The sequence below is a fragment of the Panulirus ornatus genome, chromosome 20 (genome assembly GCF_036320965.1).
Source record: "Panulirus ornatus isolate Po-2019 chromosome 20, ASM3632096v1, whole genome shotgun sequence".
NCBI classification, from domain to species: Eukaryota; Metazoa; Arthropoda; class Malacostraca; order Decapoda; family Palinuridae; genus Panulirus; species Panulirus ornatus.
The window spans coordinates 58,602,021-58,626,699 of NC_092243.1; the positions used below are offsets into that span (position 1 = coordinate 58,602,021).

The 24,679-nt window shown below is 38.9% G+C and overlaps 1 protein-coding gene across 6 annotated transcripts in view; it reads left to right on the forward strand.

The window, feature by feature from the left end:
* The window catches only part of LOC139756044 (nucleoside diphosphate kinase 6-like), a 47,610-nt gene extending 25,633 nt beyond the window's left edge, over positions 1-21,977 (forward strand). For all 6 annotated transcript variants that reach the window (XM_071675020.1, XM_071675018.1, XM_071675016.1 and 3 more), the window contains exons 3-5: positions 3,045-3,187; positions 10,452-10,612; positions 21,646-21,977. In XM_071675020.1, the coding sequence (XP_071531121.1) occupies positions 3,045-3,187; positions 10,452-10,612; positions 21,646-21,788 (447 nt within the window). In that variant the 3' untranslated portion in view covers positions 21,789-21,977. The remainder of the gene's footprint in view (positions 1-3,044; positions 3,188-10,451; positions 10,613-21,645) is intronic.
* The last annotated feature ends 2,702 nt before the right edge of the window (positions 21,978-24,679 follow it).

Genomic DNA, 24,679 nt, shown 5'->3' on the forward strand with positions numbered 1-24,679 from the left:
GTACTTGGAGTAAATGATAATAGAATTTATCTTGTGGATATCTATGTTGAGCGGGGTTTATTCCTTGTGAACACCTTTTTTTTATTCAGCACAAGATGATCAACAAATATATGTGGATGAGAAATGATGGAATTAAAGAACAAAAGGGTTTGATTGGCTGTGTGGCAGTGGATGAAAGGTTGAGAAAAGCTGTGCTGGATGCTGGAGTTGAGCGGATTTTGTGGAGATTCTGACCAATTTGCAGCTCTTGTGAAGGAGAGGATCAGGGAGTAGTGGAGGTATGGTATGTATGGTATAAGGAAGAATGAAGAGGTAAACATGTTGGAAAGGATGCAAGGAGGGGTATGAAAGAAGGGTGATGGAAAGTTTAGATAAAGTGCAGTAAATGTTTGATATAGTAATGTGTTAACGAGGTATTTAGAAGGTTCAGAGAAAGACTGATAAAGGTTTTAGAATTGGTAGTTGGTTGCATGGTTGTGAGATATGAGAATGAAAGTGGAAATGCATGGTGAGTGGATGAGGTATGAAATGCTGCAAAAGAGGGGAAAAAGTCATTGGTAGAGAGTGCTCAAAAGGATTGTACCAATGGAAGTTCGGGAAAGGAGGGAAGAATATAAGACATGTAAGCAGAATGTTGAAAAGCTGGTACAGGAAAGCAAAAAAGGAGTAGATGAAATTTTTGTAAGAAAGTTGAGGGAAAAGTTTATGAAAAGTGAGAAATTGTACTGGAAAGAAGTGAAAAAGGAAAGAGGCAGATGTAAGAGTGGTAATTTAAATGAGAAGTAAGGAAGGGGATTAGCTGACTCTAAAGAAAGAAGTGAGAGGAAGATGGAAAGAGTATTTTGAAGAACTGATGAATGTGGAAGGAGATGAGACAGCAGTTGTTACATCCATTGGTATGGAGGTTGGAAGGAAAAGGGGAATGGATACAAGTTCAGGGGCCCATAGCAGCAAAGAGGGAGTTAAAAAGAGTGATAATGAGATTGAAGACAGGAAAGGCACCTGCTGTGGATGAGATTATAGCTGAAATGTTGAGGTATGAAGGAGAAAGAGTGGATGCATTTGATACATTATTTCGCATGGAAATAGAAGGTTGTGCTTGAGGACTGGGGGAAAACTAAAGAGTTTTAAAGAGCTGATGAATGTGGAAGGTGAGGTAGTAATTGTACATACATGGATATAGAGGGTGGAAGTAAAAAGACTCAAGTGCAGGGGCCTATAGCAAGAAGGGAGGTAAAAAGGGCAACAGTGAGGTTGGAGGTAGGAAAGGCACCTGGAGTGGATGGGATTACAGCTGAAATGTTGAAGTATAGAGAGAAAGTGTGATAGATTGGATGCATTTGATATGTGATTTAGCATAGAAGCATAAGGTTGTGTCTGAGGATTGGATAAGAGCTACGTTTTTAACTTCATTCAGAGAAAAATTGCTAAGGATGTATGTAGCAATTATATTGGACAAGTCTAAGTATACCAGGAAAAGAGTATGCTAGAGTTTTGATTGATTGAGTTGTGGAAATGATTGATTGCAGAATGAATTAAGGCAGGGGATGTGTTGATCAAATTTTTGCAGTAAGAATGACTGTGGAGAAGAATCTAATGAGAGGTAAGATGTATGTAGCATTTATGGATCTGGAGAAAGCATACAATAAGGTTGAGTGGAATGGTTTATGGGATGTGTTAAGGATAGGGTAGGGAAACAACTGTTAGATGGTGTGAAAGCCTTCCAAAGAGGAGCAAATGCATGTGTTAGAGTGGATGAAGAATTGAGCTACATGTGGGTGTGAGGCAGGGCTGTGTGTGTTGTCACTGTGGCTTTTTAATGTATTTTTGCATGGAGTGATAAAAGAAATGAAGGCAAAACTAGAGAAAATGGACTGTGGTAGTGATGTAAGGTGGCTAGTGACAAGCCTGTTTGCAGATGATACTGTATTGTTTTTTGAGAGTGGAGAGCAGTTGCAGATGGTTGTAAGTGTATTTTATGATGTGTGTAAGCACAGGCAATTGAATGTATAGGTGCATAAAAGTGAAATAATGATGTGTCTAAGGAGGTAGAGTGAAAGTTTAGATTTTGCAAAGCCCTAAAAAGTGAGAGAAGAAAGTGTTCTAAAATGTGTTATAGATATTGGGTGAGCAGGACTGGGAAAGGTGACAGAATTAAAGTGTTTAGGAGCTATCTTGGGCAAGTTTGTTGATATGGAAGGAGAGATAAGAGAGAGAGAGCAGTACTTTGTAAAAGAATCATTAGGTCCCTTAATAAACTAACAAAGGGTAGAGATGTAACCAAGGAAGTGAAGAAAGGATTAAGGGGCAGCATATTCCTTCTGGCCTTGAACTATACAGCCAAAATATGTAGTTGGTATGAGTAGCGTGTCAAGAATCTAGGCTGTGGAAATGAATTATTTGAGAGGAGCATGAGGTATGATTAGATGGAATGAAGAAAGTAATAAGAGGATGTGTGGCAGGGAAAGCAAAGGGAATGAATTTTGGACTGTTAGGGTGGGAGAAACATAATACTTGAAGTGGTTTGGCCATGTGGAAAGAATGCAGAATGGGGAGTTTACAAGGAGAGTGTAGAATAGTATGATTGAAAGGGTTGGTGTGAGAGGGGAAATAGAGTGGAAGAGTACTGTAGGGGGAGAAGGGAGAGGAATGCATTGGGTAGTGTATGTGATGGTGGCATTTAAGGACAGAAGACTTATGCCATGGCCACCCCCTTGATGTGAATTCCCAGAGGGTATGAGCATCAGAGATATAGACAGATAGTATAGGTGACTTGAGAGGCTTCATACACCTGAATCATCCCTTTTGGATGGGAATGAAAATGATAGACAGATAGCTGTGAATAGTAAGGGAGAATCTACTCAGAGCAAGTGTTTACAATTCATGCTGTGGTCAGAAAAGCATATTTCTAGAGGAAATGCATGATAAAAAAGTACTGCTAAAGTCTAGCCATTTTTATTTATCCATGAAGCCATTTCCTTTAGTTTTTTATTAAAAGTTCTGAGTATTTGAATTAAGATCACATAATCAATATTTCTCAACAGGCAATACATAGCAAGATATTACAAGAAGGGTTTCTAATCGTTCGTTATAAGGAGGTCCGGTTACATAGGCAAGAAACAGAGAAGTTTTATGAGGAACACAAGAAAAAATTTTTCTACAATAGGCTTGTAACTTTCATGGCAAGGCAAGTCCCCTCCCCCCCACTTTTTAAGGTGATTTTTGCACATTAAGCTTCCTCATATCTCTACAGCTTTAGATTTACAAGTTTCCAACTAACAGGTTTTTAGCATGTGTATTCGCTAAAGCCTCTATGGAATGAAAAATAAGGGTAGTCAAAGGAATTTTTTTTTATGTGCATGTACTTTTGACTAATAATTCGTCATTTTGTGCAACAGTCTGTGCTGAAGTCTGTTTGTTTAAATCTGTAGGTAATGGCAGCTGGACAGTATTTTTTGTAAACCAAACTTATAAGTGCAGGTGACTACTTTTCACACAGCCCATTTGTCATTTAATAGTTTCCAGTTTGGGGCTAGAAATCAGAAGCTCCTGTTAGCAAATGGAGTTGTATTAGGGTGGAGGGTCCTAAGCTGCCAGATTTTTTAATTTTCTCCATCTCTTGAACTATAGTGGTACCATCCAGTAGTCATGAAGATGCTTCCCATCAGGGTTTTTGATTTGTCCTTTAGTACACACTTGAGTAAGTGTGGAATTCTTTTTGGAAGACTTGTTATATCATATCATTAAAAATATCATCAGAAATATCATATCATATTGAAAATTAAGGTAATTCTTGCAGTGTTAGTTTTTTTTCGGTTAGGGATGTTCGGGAGCTGTCAAACAAATCAGTGACCTTAGCATATCTTAGAAAACAAAGGTTTGTGAAATAATCAGTGCCTCAGGGTGGATATGTTGGAAACGAGATGTTTGAGGACAATATGTAGTGTGAGGTGGTTTGATCGAGTAAGTAATGAAAGGGTAAGAGAGATGTGTGGTAAATAAAAGAGTGTGGTTGAGAGAGCAGAAGAGGGTGTATTGAAATGGTTTGCTCACTTGGAGAGAATGAGTGAGTTTTGCTTTTCTCTCTCTTATCACTTCATCCAATATTAATTGAAAAGCCATGGTGACATCACACAGCCCTGCCTCACACCCTCATGAGCACTGAAACTTTGGCTCAGCTTTCCATCCACTCTTACACATGCATTTTCTCCTCTATGGAAGGTTATCCATCATCCAGCAGTTGTCCCACTACCTCATATATCACAACCACATCCCATAGACCATTTCACTTGCCTCTGTCTTATGTTTTTTCCAGAAATATAAAGCTGCACACAGCTAGATACTTCTGCACAGTCAATCTCACCAATCTGATCTGCATTTTCCCTGCCTTTCCTGAAACCCCCTTGCTCCTTACTTCTGCATTCAGTTACTTCTCTAACTCTATCAATCATCACTTTTACATACACTTTTCCTGTTACACTTAACAGACTTATTTTCCTATAGTTGCAGCATACACTCTGAAAAGAACAATAATAGCAATCCTCAGGCACAGCCTTCTCTTTTCATACCAAATTGAATATGAAATGCATCCACCCCCTCACACTATCTTATCCATACTTCAACTTTTCAGTGGTGATCCCATCCACTCCAGGTTCGTTTCCTGCCTTCCCCATTATCACCCATTTTACCTCCCATCTAGCTATCGTTTCCTGCCTTCCCCATTATCACCCATTTTACCTCCCATCTAGCCATAGGCCTCAGCACTTGTATCCTTATCCTTCCATCTTTTGTACCCATACACATAATAACCGCTCCCTCACCTTCCACATTTCCGAGTTTTTCAAAGTACTCTTTCCATCTTTCTTTCACTAACTTCATTTAATTTAGCATCCCCCCTTCCTTACTTTTCACATTTACATATCCACCATTTCCACTCTTACATACACCTTTTTCCATTTTCACCTCCTTCCAGTACAACTTCTAATTTTCCCGAAACTTTTCACTCAGTTTTCTTCCTATATCCTCATTTACTTGCTTTTTACTTTCCTCTATTAGCTTCTTAACATTCTGCTTACTATCTGTATCTCTGATGCCCATTCCCTCCAGGGACTCCCATCAAGGGATGGCCATGGCAAAAAAGTTTTCACTTATCCCTGTCCTTACATTCCTCCCATGCATATACCATTCCATGCATTCTTCCACTATTTCTCTCCCTCCAGTATTCCTCCACCTTTTTTGCCCATGTCACAGGTGGTCTTCCACCCACACCAACCCCTTTAATTGTAAACTCCCAGTCTTGCATTCATTTCACATACCCTAACTACCTCAAATTATTGCAATTCTCCCATTCTACCACTCAACAATTCACTCTGCTTTCTCTATCATGCCACATCTTTCATACACCCTTTCATTACTTTCTTCATTCCATCTAGTCACATCACATGCTCTTGTCAAGTAGCTCATTTCCATAGTCTGGATTCTTGACCTCTGTGACTCATTCCATGTCCATGTTTCAGCTGCATAGGTTGGGAGGATTATGCTGTCCCTTAATCCTCTCCACTGCCATACTTACACCTCTGTCGTTCATTATTCTATTAAGGGACCCAAAAACTCTTCTACCCTGTATTGCTCTCTCCCTTGTCTCTCCTTCCATATCATCACACTTACATAAGACAGCTCCTAGATACTCAAATTCTTTCACTTCTTCCAATTTTTATTCCTCCCATATCCACAGCACAATTTAGTACACTTTCTTCTTTCACTGTATGGTTTTACAAAATTATACTTTCACTTTGTTTCCTTTCAGACTCCATTACTTTCCTTTCTTTTATTTGCATTTTCCTTCGTTTGCCTATACTGACACTTGTCATAAAACATAGCTTAACCTTCTGCAACTCCTCTTCACTCTCAGCAAACACCACAATTTCATTCACAAACAGGCTTGCCACTAGCCACCATATCTCACCACCACTCCATCTCTGCACCAATTTTCCCTAATTTTGTTTTCATCTCTCTTATCACTCCATCCAAATATACCATATTAAAAAGCCACAGTGACATCACACAGCTCTGCCACACACCTACATGTATCCCAAAACTTGCACTCAGCTTTCCATTCTCTCTTACACATGCATTTGCTCCTCTGTAGAATGCTTTCACACCTTCCAAAGTTGTCCCCTACACCATATATCCTTAACTCATCCCAGAAAGCATTCTACTCAACTCTGTCATACATCTGTTATATGTTTTCTTTAGATCTGTAAAAGCTTCATACAACTTCTTGCTTTTTGTTAAATACTTTTCCTCTGTCATCTTTACCACAAAAATCTGATCCACACATCCCATACCTTTCCTAACAATCCTTGCTCTTCACTTATTCTGCATTCTGTCACTTCCATTTCTGTCAATTGATAATTTTGCACACAGTTTTCCTGTTATACTTAACCGACTTAGTCCCCTATAATCACTACATACAATACTAGCTTTCACTCAATTCTCAGGCACAACCTTCTGTTTCCATGCTAAATTATATTTAAGATATATCCACTCTATCACACTTTCTCCTCCATACTTCAGCATTTCAGCCATAATCCCATCCACTCCAGGTGCCATTCCTACCTTGAGCCTCACTCATTATTGCCTTTCTTACCTCCTTTGCACTTGTATCCTCTTTCTACCATTGTCCATACCCATGCATGTAATAACTGCTGCCTCCCTTTCTCCCACATTCATCAGTTCATCAAAATACTCTTTCCATCTTCTTTTCACTTCTTACATTTGATTCAGCAACTCCCCTTCCTTGCCTCTTACATCAAACATTCCCCCCCCCCCATATCCACCTCTTTCCTTTTTTTGCCTCCTTCCAGTACAGTTTCTTATTATCCTGAAAGTTTCCACTTAACTTCCTTCCAAAATCCTCATCAGCTCTTTCTTTGCTTTCCTTTATCCGCCTCTTAACATTCTACTTACATATTTTGTATTCTTCCCTCCTCCTTTGCTGAACTTCTACTGGTACTATCTTGTTGAGCAATCTAACATACGCCTTTTTCTTCTCTTCCATAGCATTGCTAATCTCTTATGTCCGACACACATTGTCCTTTTTATTCTTGTATCTCACTATCTTGTATTCAGTTACTGATTCTACAACCTTTATGAGTATTTCTCTAAACAATTTAACACCTTCACACATGAGGAACTTCCAAGTTTTCTGTCACCTTCTTTTTGTACCCCTCCCTTCATTTTTTCTGATTCAGCTTCTTGCTTGTCAACACTTTTACGTCTCCATTCTTCCTTCCACCATACATCCACTTCTCCCTGATCCTCATCCTAACAAGAACTGCAAAATGGTCATTGTCTCTAAAGAATCCTCTCACGACTCTAGCATCTAGCACAGCCTTTCTCAGTCTTTCATTCACTGCCACATAATCAATCAAAGCCATTTGCTCTTCTCCTTCATGTATATCTTTGGATCATCTTGTGCTGAAAAAAGGTGTTTGCAAGAAGTAAACCCCCCTCTCAGCACAAATGTCCACTGGATAATTTCCATTCTCATTTACTCCAGGCACTCCCCATTTACCAGCTATCTCGCCAATTTCATCACATCCCACATCAGCATATATATCACCCAATACAACCCCGTTTCTCTTCTCAAAACCACTTATACAGTCATTCAAATTTCTCCAGAGAAGCTTCGTTTCATCCTTACCTCGTACAGTCTTTATATTCATAGGCTCATTTACACTTACTCATGAATATTTCACAATCCCAATCTTTCCTTTTACCCACACTATTCGTGATCCATTCCATCCATGCTCTGTAACACCCTTGGTGATAGCAGAATTGCACATCCTCTTTTCCTCTTCCTCAATGATTTTCACTCATTCTTGTCCATACCACACCACCTCCCATGACCTCACACACACACCCTGCCCTTAGATATGAGTTTCCCCAATCCCCAGCTCGTCTATCTTAAAATTTTTAAACCTCTCCTCAATCTTCCTCCTTTTACTCTCACCAGTCATCCCATTCACATTCAGTGCCATCACCCTCAATTGTTTGTCTCTTTTAACGCTTGACGTAACTGGTAAGTGCCAGTATCACTTCTTATCCTTTTGTGCCTCACCCTTGATAGGTCACTAGCAGAGGGCAACTCCCATGCAGTGTTTCCAGGGGCAATGAGGCTCCAAAATTATCAAAAAACTAAGTGACAGCACACCTCAGGTGTTTGTCCAAACCTGAAAGTATTGCCCTGATGTAATTGGGCAATGCCTCCCCCTTACATTCTTATATTCTCCCCTTCCTTGTGAGCAGTCTATGATTTGCCCATCTCTACTCTTCCTCAGCATCTGTAATATCATCCATCCACCATTTCTTTCCACTTTTATCCTTATATCTCACAACCTTGTATCTAGCTACTAATCCTCTAACTGTATGCAACTACTAATTCTACAACTTGTAACAGTCTCTAAATTCTTTAATCGCCTCATTTACACATGACTGTACCCCTACATTACTGCATGTTCATCTAAACTTTCTGTCACCTTTCATTCACACTCCGTGCATTCTTCTTAATTGATTGTTTTGCTTGCCAACATTTTTACCTTTCAGTTCTACCTTTTGCCATACCTTCACTTCTCTCTGATCCTCACCTTCACAGGCACTGCAAAATGGTCAGAATTTCCAAAGACTCCTCACAGATGTAGTAGCAAACAGCACAACCTTTCTCTACCTTTCATCCATGTATATCTGCAAATCATCTTGTGCTGAATTTTTTTTTTTACAGGAAATAAAGCCTTCTTAGCATAGACATCCACACAATAACTTTTAATCTTACTTACTCAAGGCATGCTCTATTCTCCTATTTATCTTGCCAATTTCATCACATCCCACATTCGTATTCATATCACCCACTACAACCACCTTCCTCTCCTTCTCAGACCCATTTACTCAGTTATTCCAATTTCTTCAAAAATTCTTCATTTCATCCTTACCTTGCACTGTCGTTTTATTCGCAGTTGCTTATACACATATGCATGCATACTTCATAATTCCAATCTTTCTTTTCAGCAACACTGTTCTTGATTTGTTCCATCCATGCTGTGTAACACCTTCCCATACCCTCAGTGACACAATTGCACATCCCAATTTCCCACTTCCCTGATAATTTTCATTCATTCATGTCCTTAATGCTCTGCCTTCCATCACCTCCCACAACTTACTTTCATCACTTCCATGTTTACTCTCAACATGAGCCACTTCCTTTTACTCTCACCAGTCATCCCATTAACATTCAGAGCTATCACCTTTAATTGTTCATCCCTTTTACTGCCTGGCATAACTGCTGACTCCAGTGCTGCTCCATATCCTTTAGTGCCTTTTGTTTGACAGACCACTGTCAGAGGGCAACTCCAGTGCAATGTTTCACAGAAGCAGACACATAGAAAATATAAATTTTGTAAACACTATCAATTCTAAACAACTACTATTTTACATACATTAACTGCTAGGAAATGGTAATGACACATATATCCTCTATTTCAAGTTCTCCTCACTCATTCTCTCCATATAATAAATCGTTAAATCATTTCAAGCACATCTCTTCAGCTTTCTCAACCACACTCTCTTTATTTACCCTTACCCTTTATCAATTACTTGAATGAACACCTCACATCGCATGTTCTCAGATATTTCATTTCCATCACATCCCCCTTCCTCTGCATATTTTCATCCAAAGCCCATGCTTTGCATCCATACACCATTGTTAGGGCAACAGTACTTACAAACATACCCATTTTCACTATACCAGAAAATGACATCTCTTTCCGCAGATTCTTCGATGTTCCCAGAATCTTCACCCCCTTGCCCACCCTATGACACTACTTCTTCCATGGTTCTCTTTACTGCCATATCCACCCCCAGATATCTAAAACTTTTTATTTCCTCCAAATTTTCTCCATTTGATCTCGCCTCCCAACCTTAACCCTGCCTAACATAATAATCCTGGTTTTATTCACATTTACTATCAACTTCCTCCTTTCACACACACTTCCAAACTGTCACCAACTTCAGTATCTCACTCAAGTCTGCAACCAGTGCTGTATCATTAGCAAATGGCTCACTTCCTAGGCCCTCTCATCCCCTGCAGACTGCATATTCGCCCCCTTCTCCATGACTCTTGCATTTACCTTCCTCACCACCCCATCCAAAGATAATTTAAACAGCCATGCTGACATCACACACCCTTGTCACAGACCATCCTTCATTTGGAACCACTCACTTTCCTCACTTCCTACTTGTGCACACACCTTTGTGAAAATGCAAATTTTATTTGTGCTGAGTAAATTAAAACATATTCACTGTCTTTAACATTTATAGAAATGAACTGATTTGTGATTGAGGACTGATTTGTGATTGAGGACACTTGTTTGTTCATTACTTTTATCCTTTTTCAGTGGACCTACCCAAGCTCTCATATTAGCTCATGAGGATGCTATTAGGCAATGGAGATCACTTATGGGGCCAACTAAGGTTTACAAGACAAAGTATGAGGCACCAGATACAATTAGGGGGATGTATGGTCTTTCTGATACCCGCAACTGTACTCATGGCTCAGGTAAGCTGTAAACCTTCTCTCAGGTCATAAATGGAAAATTATTATGATTTCATTGATAAACCTCAGATACTTGACGTGATAGCTAATTAGTATACCTTCCATTCCTCAAGACATAACATCCTTGATGGGTCATATGCATAAGGAGTTTAAAGTGTCATTGTCGCTTCAGTTTTTCCACTCAGAAGGTTTAACTAATCAGAGAAATAATATTTTGCCCTGTGGATACCTATATCAGTCACTGACATGTCTTTTAATCAGTTGGACATATGCTCATGTGAACCACACATGAATGAGTTTCACATATAAATGCTGCCTCCATGGTGTAGTGGTTAATGTTGCAACCTGCCAGTCTAGCAGGTTTGAGTTCAAATCTTGGACAGGTTTACCAGTTCACGGCCAACTTAGCTGTTAATTCTTCCCTTTAGGGATAGTTGATAATTAGTTGAATGGTGTAAGCTGTCTTAATCACTTCTTGGTGGAGGTGAGTGTGCAGCATAGTATTGGCTATTGGAAATGAGAAAATGACATAGGCAGGAAGAAGGTGGTGAAAGCTTTGAGCTTTTAAAAGAGAGGGTGAGTGAAGAGTAGCATAAGGTGTGAGTAAATGAAACAAGGGAAGTGGATGAGGAGTGGAAGATGTTTAGAGAAATAGTGCTTACATGTGTGGATGAAGTGTTTGGTGTGCTGAAGGAAGGATATAGGCTTATGAGAAAGGGTAATGAGTGGTGGGATGGGGGAGGAAAGTTTATAAAGCAAAAGAGATAAGTGAATCGATGATACTTTAGTGTAAAGGTGCAGATGTACAAGAAAAAGCATCAGGAAGTCAAGAGGTGCCTGGGTTGAAAAAGATGGGTCGAGAGGGTAACAGCAAACTACAAGGAGAACAAGAAAGTGACTTGGAAGATGAATAGTGAGAGGAGAATAAGAGAATGAATAGGAGTATTAGTGAGGGGAGCAGATGGGCAAGAGGGTAGTGACTGACAAAGAGGTGAAGAAGTGATGTGGTGGGTATTTTGAAGGACAATTTAATGTGTTAGAGGATTAGGGTGGTGGATGTGGGTTGTCTTGTGTGGAGGGAAAGTCAAGGCAAATGGTTCGATGAAAAAAGAATTGGTAAAAGATTTGTGTAAGATAGAATGTGGCAAAATTCCTGGAGTGGATAGGATTGTAGATGAATTTCTCAAAGGAAATTACAGTGTTATTGAATGGTTATTTAGGATTTTCAGCATGTGCTTTTTATATTAAAGCAAAGTGAATTCTTGAATTACAGAGACAAATCTGTTAAGTACAATATACCTGGTGAATTGTATGGGAGATTGATGATTAAAATAATAATGGCAAGCACAGTGCATCTGATCAGAGAGGAGCAATGTGGCTTCAGGAATCATGGAGGATGTGGAGAAGGCATTTGGTCTGAAAAATTTGTGTGAAAAATGCTTAAAGAAAGAGAGGGATTGGTAAGTGGCATATATGAATCTGGGAAAAATATTATGATAGAGTTGACAGGCTTTGTGGAAGGTGCTGCAGGTATTTAGTGTGGGATGAAAGCCACAAGAAGGAGTGAGGAGTTTTTATTAAGGTAGGTGTACAAGAACAAAAGGATGAGGGAGCGTGGTTGCAAAAGATGTGTCGAATCAAGGGTGTCTGATATCATCATGGCTGTTTAACCCTATCATGTTTTGACCTGATGGGCATATCTCACATATATGCTAGCTAACAAAGCCACTTATGTCTTGCAAAATTTCACTTGCATGCTGGTTGACTACATGTTACATCATGATGATGTTAGGTTTTGTATATTCCATGGTTAACAAAGGTTTTTTCCATCTTTGAGGTTGCTTGACACAAGTCTAGTCAGTGGCAGAACTAAAGTCACACTATGCATCCAAGTTGCTGTGAGAATAGTATCCTTCCAGCTTGAGTTTAGCATGGCATTAAGTTTGTACAGATGCAAGAATATGATCCTCTTGATATTACTTGGACACCTGGATATTGCTGTGTTATTTGTTATTAGCATTCAGAGAGTCAATATAGTGTTTTTAAGTGTGCATTAGTGTTTCTGATATTGCTCATCCATTGTTTTATTACTGCAAGTGAAAATGAAGGGGAATCATATTGAAAAATAATCAGAGTCTGTGTTGCTACCACAAGTCAAGCTATAGGGGTTGCAAAATAGTACTCCCTCTCTCCAAAGTACATCATTTAGGTTTTGAAATAGGTGATGATAGTGACACATGTTAATCAATTATATAAAACTTTGAGACTGATTAGGAAAGCAGTAAGTGCAGGTTTTATGATGTATTTCAGGTTTCAGTAAAGGCTGTCAGAGAGACACAGATGTTTGCCATCTTCCATTTCCTGTTTACTTTAACTTTTTCCATTGACATCTTTAAAAACACTTCAGGAGGTTTGTCATGTGTATTTGCTCACATTTGCAGCACCTAAGGAGAAATTTCATCAAAAGCATGAGCTTTATTTGGTCAAGACCCTGTCATATTTTGTCTTCTTTTGGTATATCGCTGCTTTCCAAGACCACTTCCTAATTCCATATAATTGGTGTTGGAGCTGTAGTATTTTTCACAACAAACACTTCTGAACTTGTCATTTACTTCCTTGCATATTTTTACATCCATAAATCTTCTCTCTGAATCCCTTTGCCTGATTAGCTGCTCTTCACTGACAAGTTACTCCAGGTGAATCTGAGGAAAAAATTTGGATTATTCCCTGCCTTGTAATAATCATTTCAGAGGTTCTTTGTTCCTCTCTAATCCTGTTGTATTCATTTCCTGCTCTTTTATACATTATAAATGCTGGCTGGCTGGAGTGCTTTGTATTTCTTCATCACAGCACACTGCAAAGCTCCTTCACTTTTTTACGTTTAAATGAACCACTCCTAGCTCATTCTCAACCTTCTTCCTATGGCTGAGGCAGAAGGTAACTATGTTCACACTCCTTCTCTGTAATTTTCTTAGGACCTTCTACCATAACTTTTCCGTAAATTTGTCAGGAGTAAATCATCAGTTGAAGAACAGCTAATCAAGTTTAGCTATCCAGAGGGAAGAATTGTAGAGGATGATGTAATGTGTGAGGAACTGAATATCAAATTTTAAAGTGTTTGAATAGTGGAAGACATTGTCAGTGTACCCTCAACATCAGTGAGATGGAGTGAAGAGGTTTTACAAAACACTGAGATATTGAGAAGGCATTAACAAAATACTAAAAGGAGTGGGCCCATACAAGACTCATTATTTTTTTTTTATTCTTATTATACTTTGTCGCTGTCTCCCGCGTTTGCGAGGTAGCGCAAGGAAACAGACGAAAGAAATGGCCCAACCCACCCCCATACACATGTATATACATATGTCCACACACGCAAATATACATACCTACACAGCTTTCCATGGTTTACCCCAGACGCTTCACATGCCCCGATTCAATCCACTGACAGCACGTCAACCCCGGTATACCACATCGATCCAATTCACTCTATTCCTTGCCCACCTTTCACCCTCCTGCATGTTCAGGTCCCAATCACTCAAAATCTTTCTCACTCCATCTTTCCATTATTATTATTATTATTATCATTATTATTATTATTATTATTATTATTATTATTTTTTTTTTTTTTTTTTTTTTTATACTTTGTCGCTGTCTCCCGCATTTGCGAGGTAGCGCAAGGAAACAGACGAAAGAAATGGCCCAACCCCCCCCCCCATACACATGTACATACACACGTCCAGACACGCAAATATACATACCTACACAGCTTTCCATGGTTTACCCCAGACGCTTCACATGCCTTGCTTCAATCCACTGACAGCACGTCAACCCCTGTATACCACATGACTCCAATTCACTCTATTTCTTGCCCTCCTTTCACCCTCCTGCATGTTCAGGCCCCGATCACACAAAATCTTTTTCACTCCATCTTTCCACCTCCAATTTGGTCTCCCTCTTCTCCTCGTTCCCTCCACCTCCGACACATATATCCTCTTGGTCAATCTCTCCTCACTCATTCTCTCCATGTGCCCAAACCATTTCAAAACACCCTCTTCTGCTCTCTCGACCACGCTCTTTTTATTTCCACACATCTCTCTTACCCTTACGTTACTTACTCGATCAAACCACCTCACACCACACATTGTCCTCAAACATCTCATTTCCAGCACATCCATCCTCCTGCGCACATCTCTATCCATAGCCCACGCCTCGCAACCATACAGCATTGTTGGAACCACTATTCCCTCAAACATACCCATTTTTGCTTTCCGAGATAATGTTCTCGACTTCCACACATTTTTCAAGGCTCCCAAAATTTTTCGCCCCCTCCCCCACCCTATGATCCACTTCCGCTTCCATGGTTCCATCCGCTGACAGATCCACTCCCAGATATCTAAAACACTTCACTTCCTCCAGTTTTTCTCCATTCAAACTCACCTCCCAATTGACTTGACCCTCACCCCTACTGTACCTAATAACCTTGCTCTTATTCACATTTACTCTCAACTTTCTTCTTCCACACACTTTACCAAACTCAGTCACCAGCTTCTGCAGTTTCTCACATGAATCAGCCACCAGCGCTGTATCATCAGCGAACAACAATTGACTCACTTCCCAAGCTCTCTCATCCCCAACAGACTTCATACTTGCCCCTCTTTCCAGGACTCTTGCATTCACCTCCTTTACAACCCCATCCATAAACAAATTAAACAACCATGGAGACATCACACACCCCTGCCGCAAACCTACATTCACTGAGAACCAATCACTTTCCTCTCTTCCTATTATTATTATTATTATTATCATTATTATTATTATTATTATTATTATTATTATTATTATACTTTGTCACTGTCTCCCACGTTAGTGAGGTAGCATAAGGAGACAGAAGAAAGAATGGCCCAACCCACCCACATACACACACACATATACATACCCATACATTTCAACATATACATACATATACATACACAGACATATACATATATACACATGTACATAATTCTTACTTGCTGCCCTTATTCATTCCCTTCGCCACCCCGCCACACATGAAATGACAACCCCCTCCCCCGCATGCGCGCAAGGTAGTGCTAGGAAAAGACAATGAAGGCCACATTCGTTTACACTCAGTCTCTAGCTGTCATGTATAATGCACCAAAACCACAGCTCCCTTTCCACATCCAGGCCCCGCAAAACTTTCCATGGTTTACCCCAGACGTTTTACATGCCATGGTTCAATCCATTGACAGCACTTCGACCCCAGTATACCACATCATTGCAAGTCACTCTGTTCCTTGCACACCCTTCACCCTCCTGCATGTTCAGGCCCCGATCGCTCAAAATCTTTTTCACTCCATCCTTCCACCTCCAATTTGGTCTCCCACTTCTCCTCGTTCCCTCCACCTGACACATATACCCTGTTTGTCATTCTTTCCTCACTCATTCTTTCCATGGTCCTCATAAATTTTTGCCATATATGCTGTGGCTACGCTAGATAAAACTCTTGAAATGGTTTGAGGTTTTGCTCGTGAGAAGTAGGGTGTTGGGAATGGAAAAGGGCAGACATTACATCTGTCTTTAAGAAAGGAGACTGGGAAGGGGCACAAACTACAGACTGGTCCCACTGATGTATGTTGTCTGTAATGTTCTGGAAAAGAGAATCAGAAAGCAAATGGATGAATATCAACAGAGGAGAAATTACGTGAGTAAAACACAATGCTATTTTAGTTAGGGAAGGGAGGTCATATGAAAAAAATATCTGAGATTTCTTACCTAATCCCCCTCGAAATTCAGAATGCAACATCTGCTGCTTTTAAACACTTGCGTTTTCAGATTAGCACAGAATCTTCCAAACTTTGCATAAATATCATCCATAGGTGCTGTAGTCACCCAGCAGATATTGACACTGTCATGTACAAGAGTTTGCAATGAGCAATACAGGATAAAGACTCAATCATTCATGGGGATTTTAATCCTCTGGAAATCAACTGGCAAACTACCTTAGTTGTAGAAAGTGAATCTGCCAGACCTATCATCTTTGTCAAAGACAGTTTTCTCTACCAAATCATCACTGAGCTGACAAGGAAAGCTAATATACTTTATTAAGTTCTTGCATCCCAAGAGTTCTGATGAACTAATACCCGTGTTGGAGAACATCTAGGCACTTGTGACCATAATATGGTTTGTTTCAATGTAGATATCAAAACCAACTCCCCCAACTTTCAAAGGACTGTGTCTAATGGACTACACAATGCATTAAAGAGTCTCACCCTTGTTGATTCATGCCCGTAGGAAATATGGGCCAGTTTTAGGCATCATTTTATGCACCATCAAGTCACATTCATTCCCATGCATGATAGAAACAATAAAACCAACAACAAAACTGAATGGTACTCCCAAGATATTGCAAGAGCTATATATATATGTTGTCAGAGGTGGAGGGAACAAGGAGAAGTGGGAGACCAAATTGGAGGTGGAAGGATGGAGTGAAAAAGATTTTGAGCAATCGGGGCCTGAGCATGCATGAGGATGAAAGGTGTGCAAGGAATAGAGTGAATTGGAACGATGTGGTGTACTGGGGTCGAGGTGCTGTCAGTGGATTGAACCAGGGCATGTGAAGCGTCTGGGGTAAACAATGGAAAGTTTTGTGGGGCCTGGATATGGAAAGGGAGCTGTGGTTTCGGTGCATCATACATGACAGCTAGAGACTAAGTGTGAACGAATGTGGCCTTTGTTGTGTTTTCCTAGCGCTACCTCGCGTGCGTGCAAGGGGAGGGGGGTTGTCATTTCATGTGTGGCGGGGTGGCAACAGGAAATGAATAAAGGCAGACCGTATGAATTATGTACATGTGTATATATATGTATATATGGAAGCAGAAGTGAATCATAGGGTGAGGGAGGGGGCGAAAGTTCTGGGAGTGTTGAAGAATGTGTGGGAGTCGAGAACATTATCTCGGAAAGCAAAAATGGGTATGATTGAAGGAATAGTGGTTCCAACAATGTTATATGGTTGCGAGGTGTGGGCTATAGATAGAGTTGTGTGGAGGAGGGTGGATATGCTGGAAATGAGATGTTTGAGGACAATATGTGGTGTGAGGTGGTTTGATCGAGTAAGTGATAATAGGGTAAGAGAGATACGTGGTAATAAAAAGAGTGTGGTTGAGAGAGCAGAAGAGGGTGTTTTGAAATGGTTTGGTCACATGGAGAGAATGAGTGAGGAAAGATTGACTAAGAGGATATATGTGTCAGAGGTGGAGGGAACGAGGAGAAGTGGGAGACCAAATTGGAGGTAGAAAGATGGAGAGAAAAAGATTTTGAGTGATCGGGGCCTGAACATGCAGGAGGGTGAAAGGCGTACAAGGAATAGAGTGAATTGGAACGATGTAGTATATCAGGGTCGACGTGCTGTCAATGGATTGAACCAGGGCATGTGAAGCGTCTGGGGTAAACCATGGAAAGTTGTGTGGGGCCTGGATGTGGAAAGAGAGCTGTGGTTTTGGTGCATTATACATGACAGCTAGAGACTGAGTGTGAACGAATGTGGCCTTTGTTCTTTTCCTAGTGCTACCTCGCACAAATGAGGGGGGAAGGGGTTGTTATTTCATGTGTGGCGGGGTGGCGATGGGAATGAATAAAGGCAGACCGTATGAATTATGTACATGTGTATATATGTATATGTCTGTGTGTGTATATATGTATATATATGTATATGTTGAGATGTATAGGTATGTATATTTGCGTGTGTGGACATGTATGTATATACATGTGTATGTGGGTGGGTTGGGCCATTCTTTCGTCTGTTTCGTTGTGCTACCTTACTAACGCGGGAGACAGTGACAAAGCAAAATAAATGAATAATAAATATATGTCTGTGTATGTACATATATGTATACATTGAAATGTATAGGTATGTATATGTGTGTGTGTGACGTGTATGTATATACATGTGTATGTGGGTGGGTTGGGCCATTCTTTCGGCTGTTTCCTTGCACTACCTCGCTAATGCGGGAGACAGCATTAGAATAGCAACAGCTATTCTTTTCTTTTCTATTTTCTTTTCTATTCTATTCTTCAACAAGTCTTTTAGTTCTGTTTTTATGGTAGAATTCAGTGATATGAATTTTAAACCTGTGAAAGTAGCACTCGCATGATACATGATAGTTAGAGAAATACTAACACAGATAAGTTGAAAACTAATAAAGGTCCTGGTCCTGATCGTTTCCATCCACAAGTAATTAAAGACGTAGACACGAAATTGCCAGACCATTAACCCATATTTTCAGTAAACCTCTCGTGGATGGAATAATCCCATAGGACTGGAGACTGGCATACGTCACTCCTATATACAAAAGGGAACCCTGGTAATTACCATCCTATTAACCTTACATCAGTTATATGTAAACTACCGAAGTCGAATGTTAGGGATGAAATTGTACCCTATCTGCCCTATCTGGAACAAAACAACCTGATCATTAGTACTCAGCATGGTTTTAGAAGGCGCAGATCATGTCTTACTAGCTTCCTTGAATTTTATCATTAATTATTCAATAACCATGACAAGACAAAAGCAATAGATGTATTATTTCTGGACTTCCAGAAAGCACTCAGCAAAGTTCCCCATGTTGAATAAATGCACAATGTCTGGGTTTTGGGATATGAAATTGGATAGAAGCTTGGTTATGTGACAGTAAGCAGAGAGTTGTAATGAATGGTAAATTATCACTGTAGTCGCCCGTTATCAGTGGAGTCCTTCAGGGATCCGTACTTGGGCTTATACTTTTCATCATTTATGTTAACGATATTGATTTAGGGTTCGATAACCTAGTCTACAAATTTGCAGGTGAAACTAAGATGAGAAATGCCATATTAACTGAAGAAGATAGGCTAAGATTACAAGAGGATCTAGGTAAGATCACAGAATGGTCTAGTAAATGGGAGATGCCATTTAACATCAATAAATGTCAGCTGTAACAAGTAGAAAATTTAAACAATAAATTTGATAATGAACTGGTGGGTCACAAGATGAAGGACACCCCTAGTGTGAGAGATTAGGGGTCTTTGCCTCCAGTACCTTCACATTCGCCCAGCATTGCAATGAAGCTGCCAAGAAAGCAAATAGGATGTGCAGTGCAATTTTAGGCCCATTACCTATCAAGGATATTCTTAAATGGAAGCGGTGCAGTGAAGAGCTACTAAATTGATTTCTTCCTTGCTCAGCAAACCATATGTAGAGAGACTGTGAGACTTAAACTTGTCCTTCCTAATAAAGAGGTGCCTCCAGGATGAAATTATAGAATGTTGATATTGAAAATTTCTTTATGGTAGTGCCAGCATTAGCTATGAGGGGAGATGGATTAAAACTTGGTGGGCTTTGTAGAGAGATTTTATGAAATTACTGTAAAAGAGTAAAGGCATGGTAACTTGAAGACTCAAATATAGAGGGGACAGTAAGAAAGAGGAAGGAAGAGTTTAGTAAAAGATGTCATAAAGCAAAGGAGCTTTGAGATGTGCATTGGCAAAGGTATTGACCTTAGTTGATTAACATAGTGAAATAGTTAAAGGAAGTGTATTATATCAAGAAAAAAATTATCTTTTTTGTTGGATTCCTTTCTTTCTTACAGCCTCATGTTGTGGTCTTCAAATATTGTCATAATATTTATTTTATACTTTGGTGGTTTTCACTTCTTTGCAAGGTCAGTTTAATGATAGACTTACCTCCTTTATCATTTTTCAGACTTTTAGCTCAGTTGATATTTCAAATTAATCTCTCCTATTTGCAATGGCTGGAGCACTTTCATTCATTTTATGATACTTCTTTAGTGAAAATATTATAATTATTACTTTTATGAGGTAGTTAAGCCACTGTTTTACATATATCAGAGATATAATTGTGGGGATCCAAGGAGAGAGGATTTCATGGGCCACCTTAGTTTCAGTGTGGGAAATGACATTCTTGTAAATATAAGGCTCAAACTGAAATATTTGAAGATCGACACAATAAAAGGAACTCACGGGAATCATGGAGTGTTTCATCTCAAGAAAGAGAGTATGGATGTGATTACTGAGAGGGATGTAGAACTCGCTTGATATACCAGTCAATAATAGGAATGAATGGTTGGATTTCTAGTAGAATGCAAATTTTAGAAAGTGTATGTCCCAGAAATGGCTGTGTGATTAGAGGAGTTGGGGAAGTTTGGAATGATGAGATAGAAATGAGATTTATGGAAAAAAAGCATGAAACGTTAAGAACTCTGAACAAGAAGGAAATAGTGCATCCTGTGAGTTAACTAAGTGATATTAATTTAGAGGAAGACAGCATGTTATTGGCTGAGTTGTTTTTTAATGGGAGTAGAAATAAAAAGATATGTTGAGTTTTTAACAATGAAATAATCTCAGTAAGGTAAAGGATGAAGTGATGTGAACATAAGACTGATAATGACAGTGGAATAATGAGATTTATGGAAAAAAGCATGAAACGTTAAGAACTCTGAACAAGAAGGAAATAGTGCATCCTGTGAGTTAACTAAGTGATATTAATTTGGAGGAAGACAGCATGTTATTGGCTGAGTTGTTTTTTAATGGGAGTAGAAATAAAAAGATATGTTGAGATTTTAACAATGAAATATTCTCAGTAAGGTAAAGGATGAAGTGATGTGAACATAAGACTGATAATGACAGTGGAGTAAATTACATAAAGGAGCATACAGTATCAGAGTGAGCTGTGGAGGTGCAGGTATAAAGGGAGTGTGACAATGACTGGGAAGAAGGGAGCAACTAAAGTACAAGTTTAAGTGGGCTCTCTTGATAAGAGGATCGTAGTGTATGGTGAGGCTTGGATGAGCTATTCTGCTTATATAACAGGAAGAATTCCATAGATTTGTTGGATAGTCATTGCATTAGGACATAATCAGAGAAGAGAGAGAGAGAGTTGTAATCTTCATTACACTTTCAGATTTTGCCAAGTTTAGGTCTAAGATATCATTGTTATTGCTCTTATGAAATTAAATACATGTTTGAAATATTTTCACCATCAGATTCAGAGGAAACAGCAGCAAGAGAAATAAGATTCTTCTTCTCAGAGTTCTGCAGAGAAGAATGGTACAGACTCGAAGAAAAAAAGTTTCGGAGAGGACAGATAGTGTTAGATGAATTAAATTTTGTTCATAGAGTGCTTTAAAAGTCAAGCATGCTTGTTGTATTGCAGTGTTGATATGCATGTTGTATTTCAAGGAAATTTTCTTTGTGAATATAGAACCGGTATGATATAAAGAACAATTTGAACTCACTGTGAAAAAGGCTGGGCAAGGTTTATATCTTCACTCTGTATGTTTACTTTTTACTGCAGTAAAACCTTGCTGTTTTAAAATTTGTATTTTCATGTTACATGCATTTTAAACAGATTAATGAAAATCAGAATCCTAAGGAACCTCAAACTAAATCAGTCTTGACAGATTTTTAGTTGAATCAGCCCAAGTGACTATTATCATGACCTGACTGATATGTCTTATGTTTCCACTAAGCCAATGGCCTACAGATTAGTGTGGATCAGACCTTACCTTCTCTATCCTAGAACAGTGTTCATGCAAAGCAGTTGTTTGTGCAGTTTTGTAGCCTTTTTTCATCTTTTTACTGTGGGCATTTATATATATGAAATGGCACAAAATCATAAGAAGATTTCTAGTTAAATAGGCAGAGGAAAATGTTGTGGTTGAAACCAGCAAGACAAATTAAAAGAACTGAATAACTGGAAAGAGGTGCATTTGCTGTCTGTTATGGTAGGTTATGGCTATAACAGAACATTGTTAAACGTAAAGTGCACAAATAATCTGAAATGGTTAGATGTTGAGCAAATTTTTGACCATCCCTCAAGCTTAGGCAAAAGGAAAAGGACACCCTCTTTAAATGGTGTGCATAGCGACAGTCAGCTGTTGTTTGTGTTTGTAGTATTGCAGTCAGCACTAGAAAGATTAATTATGCTTATTGATATGTTTCTTAGTCAAGTACTGGTTGTTTATGCTGCCTCTACCATAGGCATATGAATAATTTTAACGTGTTATGAAGGCTTTACTCTGAAGACTCCCAGAACATTCTTTTTAGAACTGGGGAGACTCGGATAAATTTTGACAAAATGAAAAGAGTGCCTGAAGATGGAGGAAGGGGACTCTGGCTACCAGAACTTGCCACAAGAAGAAATCATTTATATTTTTAGGGGTATTTGATAGACACCATAGATGCTAGTGATGAAGAAAAAGAAGAAGAGCCAATGAGGAAGAAGCTGTCTAATGCTAAGGAGTGGCTGGAGACCTTGATTAATTTCATTGACTGCATTCCTTCAGTAACAGAGCGACACCGCTACTTTGAATATTTGCTTCCCCAAATTTAATAGCAACTATAGTTATCCAAAGATCTTTTCTCTCTTCAGACCTTTCCCACGCTACATATTTCTTGTTCGAAGGGAACAACCTCATCTTTCTTACCATGTTTATTCATGATGAATAGGAATGGAGCTGATTTTGAAAGATTCTCCAGATTCAATCTCAAAATGAATTACCTGTTTTCTAGTACAAGATGTTCTCAGGATGCTGTAGAGTTTATGATTTGCTGAACCGAATTCATCTGTTTACTGCAGAAGGAAGTCGTTATGGGTTAGAAGATACATATCTAATTCATTAAGGAAAGTTTAATAAAATTGTTCAGTATTTGTATATATATTTTTTATATCTGACCAGATGTAACCACAGTATAATGCACTGTAGTATTACATTATTAATCCAATAAGTAGGTGCATAGATTTCCAGATGCTTCTGAAAAATAGTTTTTCGTAGTAAAAGAAAATCCATTTTTCTCAAGAACTGAAAAAAAATTTCAAGATAAAAAAAAACATTGAAACAAATGAAATAGGTTTTAACTCATCATTAGAGAAGTTAAGATGATGTGAAAGTACATTGTTGAGGTAAAGATGAAATGAAGATTTTCTGGAAAAACTTCAATGACTTTATAAATGGTTTTGAGAATGAGAGAAACTTGAATGTATTGGTTGATATGAATGCTAAAGTGGTATGTGATGAAATTGGTGAGATAGTTGGTAAATGGGAAGTGCCTGGAGTAAATTGGAATGGAAGTTATCAGATGGACCATTTGTGCTGAGAGGGGTTTATTCCTTGCAAACACCTTTTGTGAGCACAAGATGATAAACAGATGTACATGGATGAGGAGTGATGGAAAAGAAGAGCAAAAGGCTTTGATTGATTATGTAGCAGTGGATGAAAGATTGAGAAAGGCTGTGCTAGATGCTAGAGTCATAAGAGGATTCTTTGGAAACTCTGACCATTTTGCAGTTGTTGTGGGGATGAGGATCAGGAAGAAGTGGAATTACATTGTAAGGAAGAATGGAGAGGTAAAAGTGTTGGCGGGCAAGAAGATGAATCAGAAAAAAGGAAGGTAACTGAAAGCTTAGATGGAAGTGCAGTGAACGTAGAAATGTAGTCATGTGTGAATGAGGTGTTTAAAATGTTTAGAGAAATAGTATTAAAGGATGTAGAATCAGTATTTGGATACAAGGTAGTGAGATATGGGAAAAAAGTGCAATGCATGGTGGACAGAAGATATTAGAAGTACTGTGAAAGAGAAGAAAAAGCTATTATCGTTCCTTTATTCAAAGGAAAAGGTGCAGGGGATAGTGATGCTATTTCCTGTGGGGAAGGGTAGCGTCAGGAATAGATGAAGGCAAGCAAGTATGATTATGTACATTTGTATATATATATAGATATATATATATATATATATATATATATATATATATATATATATATATATATATATATATATATATATATTTTTTTTTTTTTTTTTTTTTTTTTTTTTTTTTTTTGCCGCTGTCTCCCGCGTTTGCAAGGTAGCGCAAGGAAACAGACGAAAGAAATGGCCCAACCCACCCCCATACACATGTATATACATACGTCCCCACACGCGAATATACATACCTACACAGCTTTCCATGGTTTACCCCAGATGCTTCACATGCCTTGATTCAATCCACTGACAGCATGTCAACCCCGGTATACCACA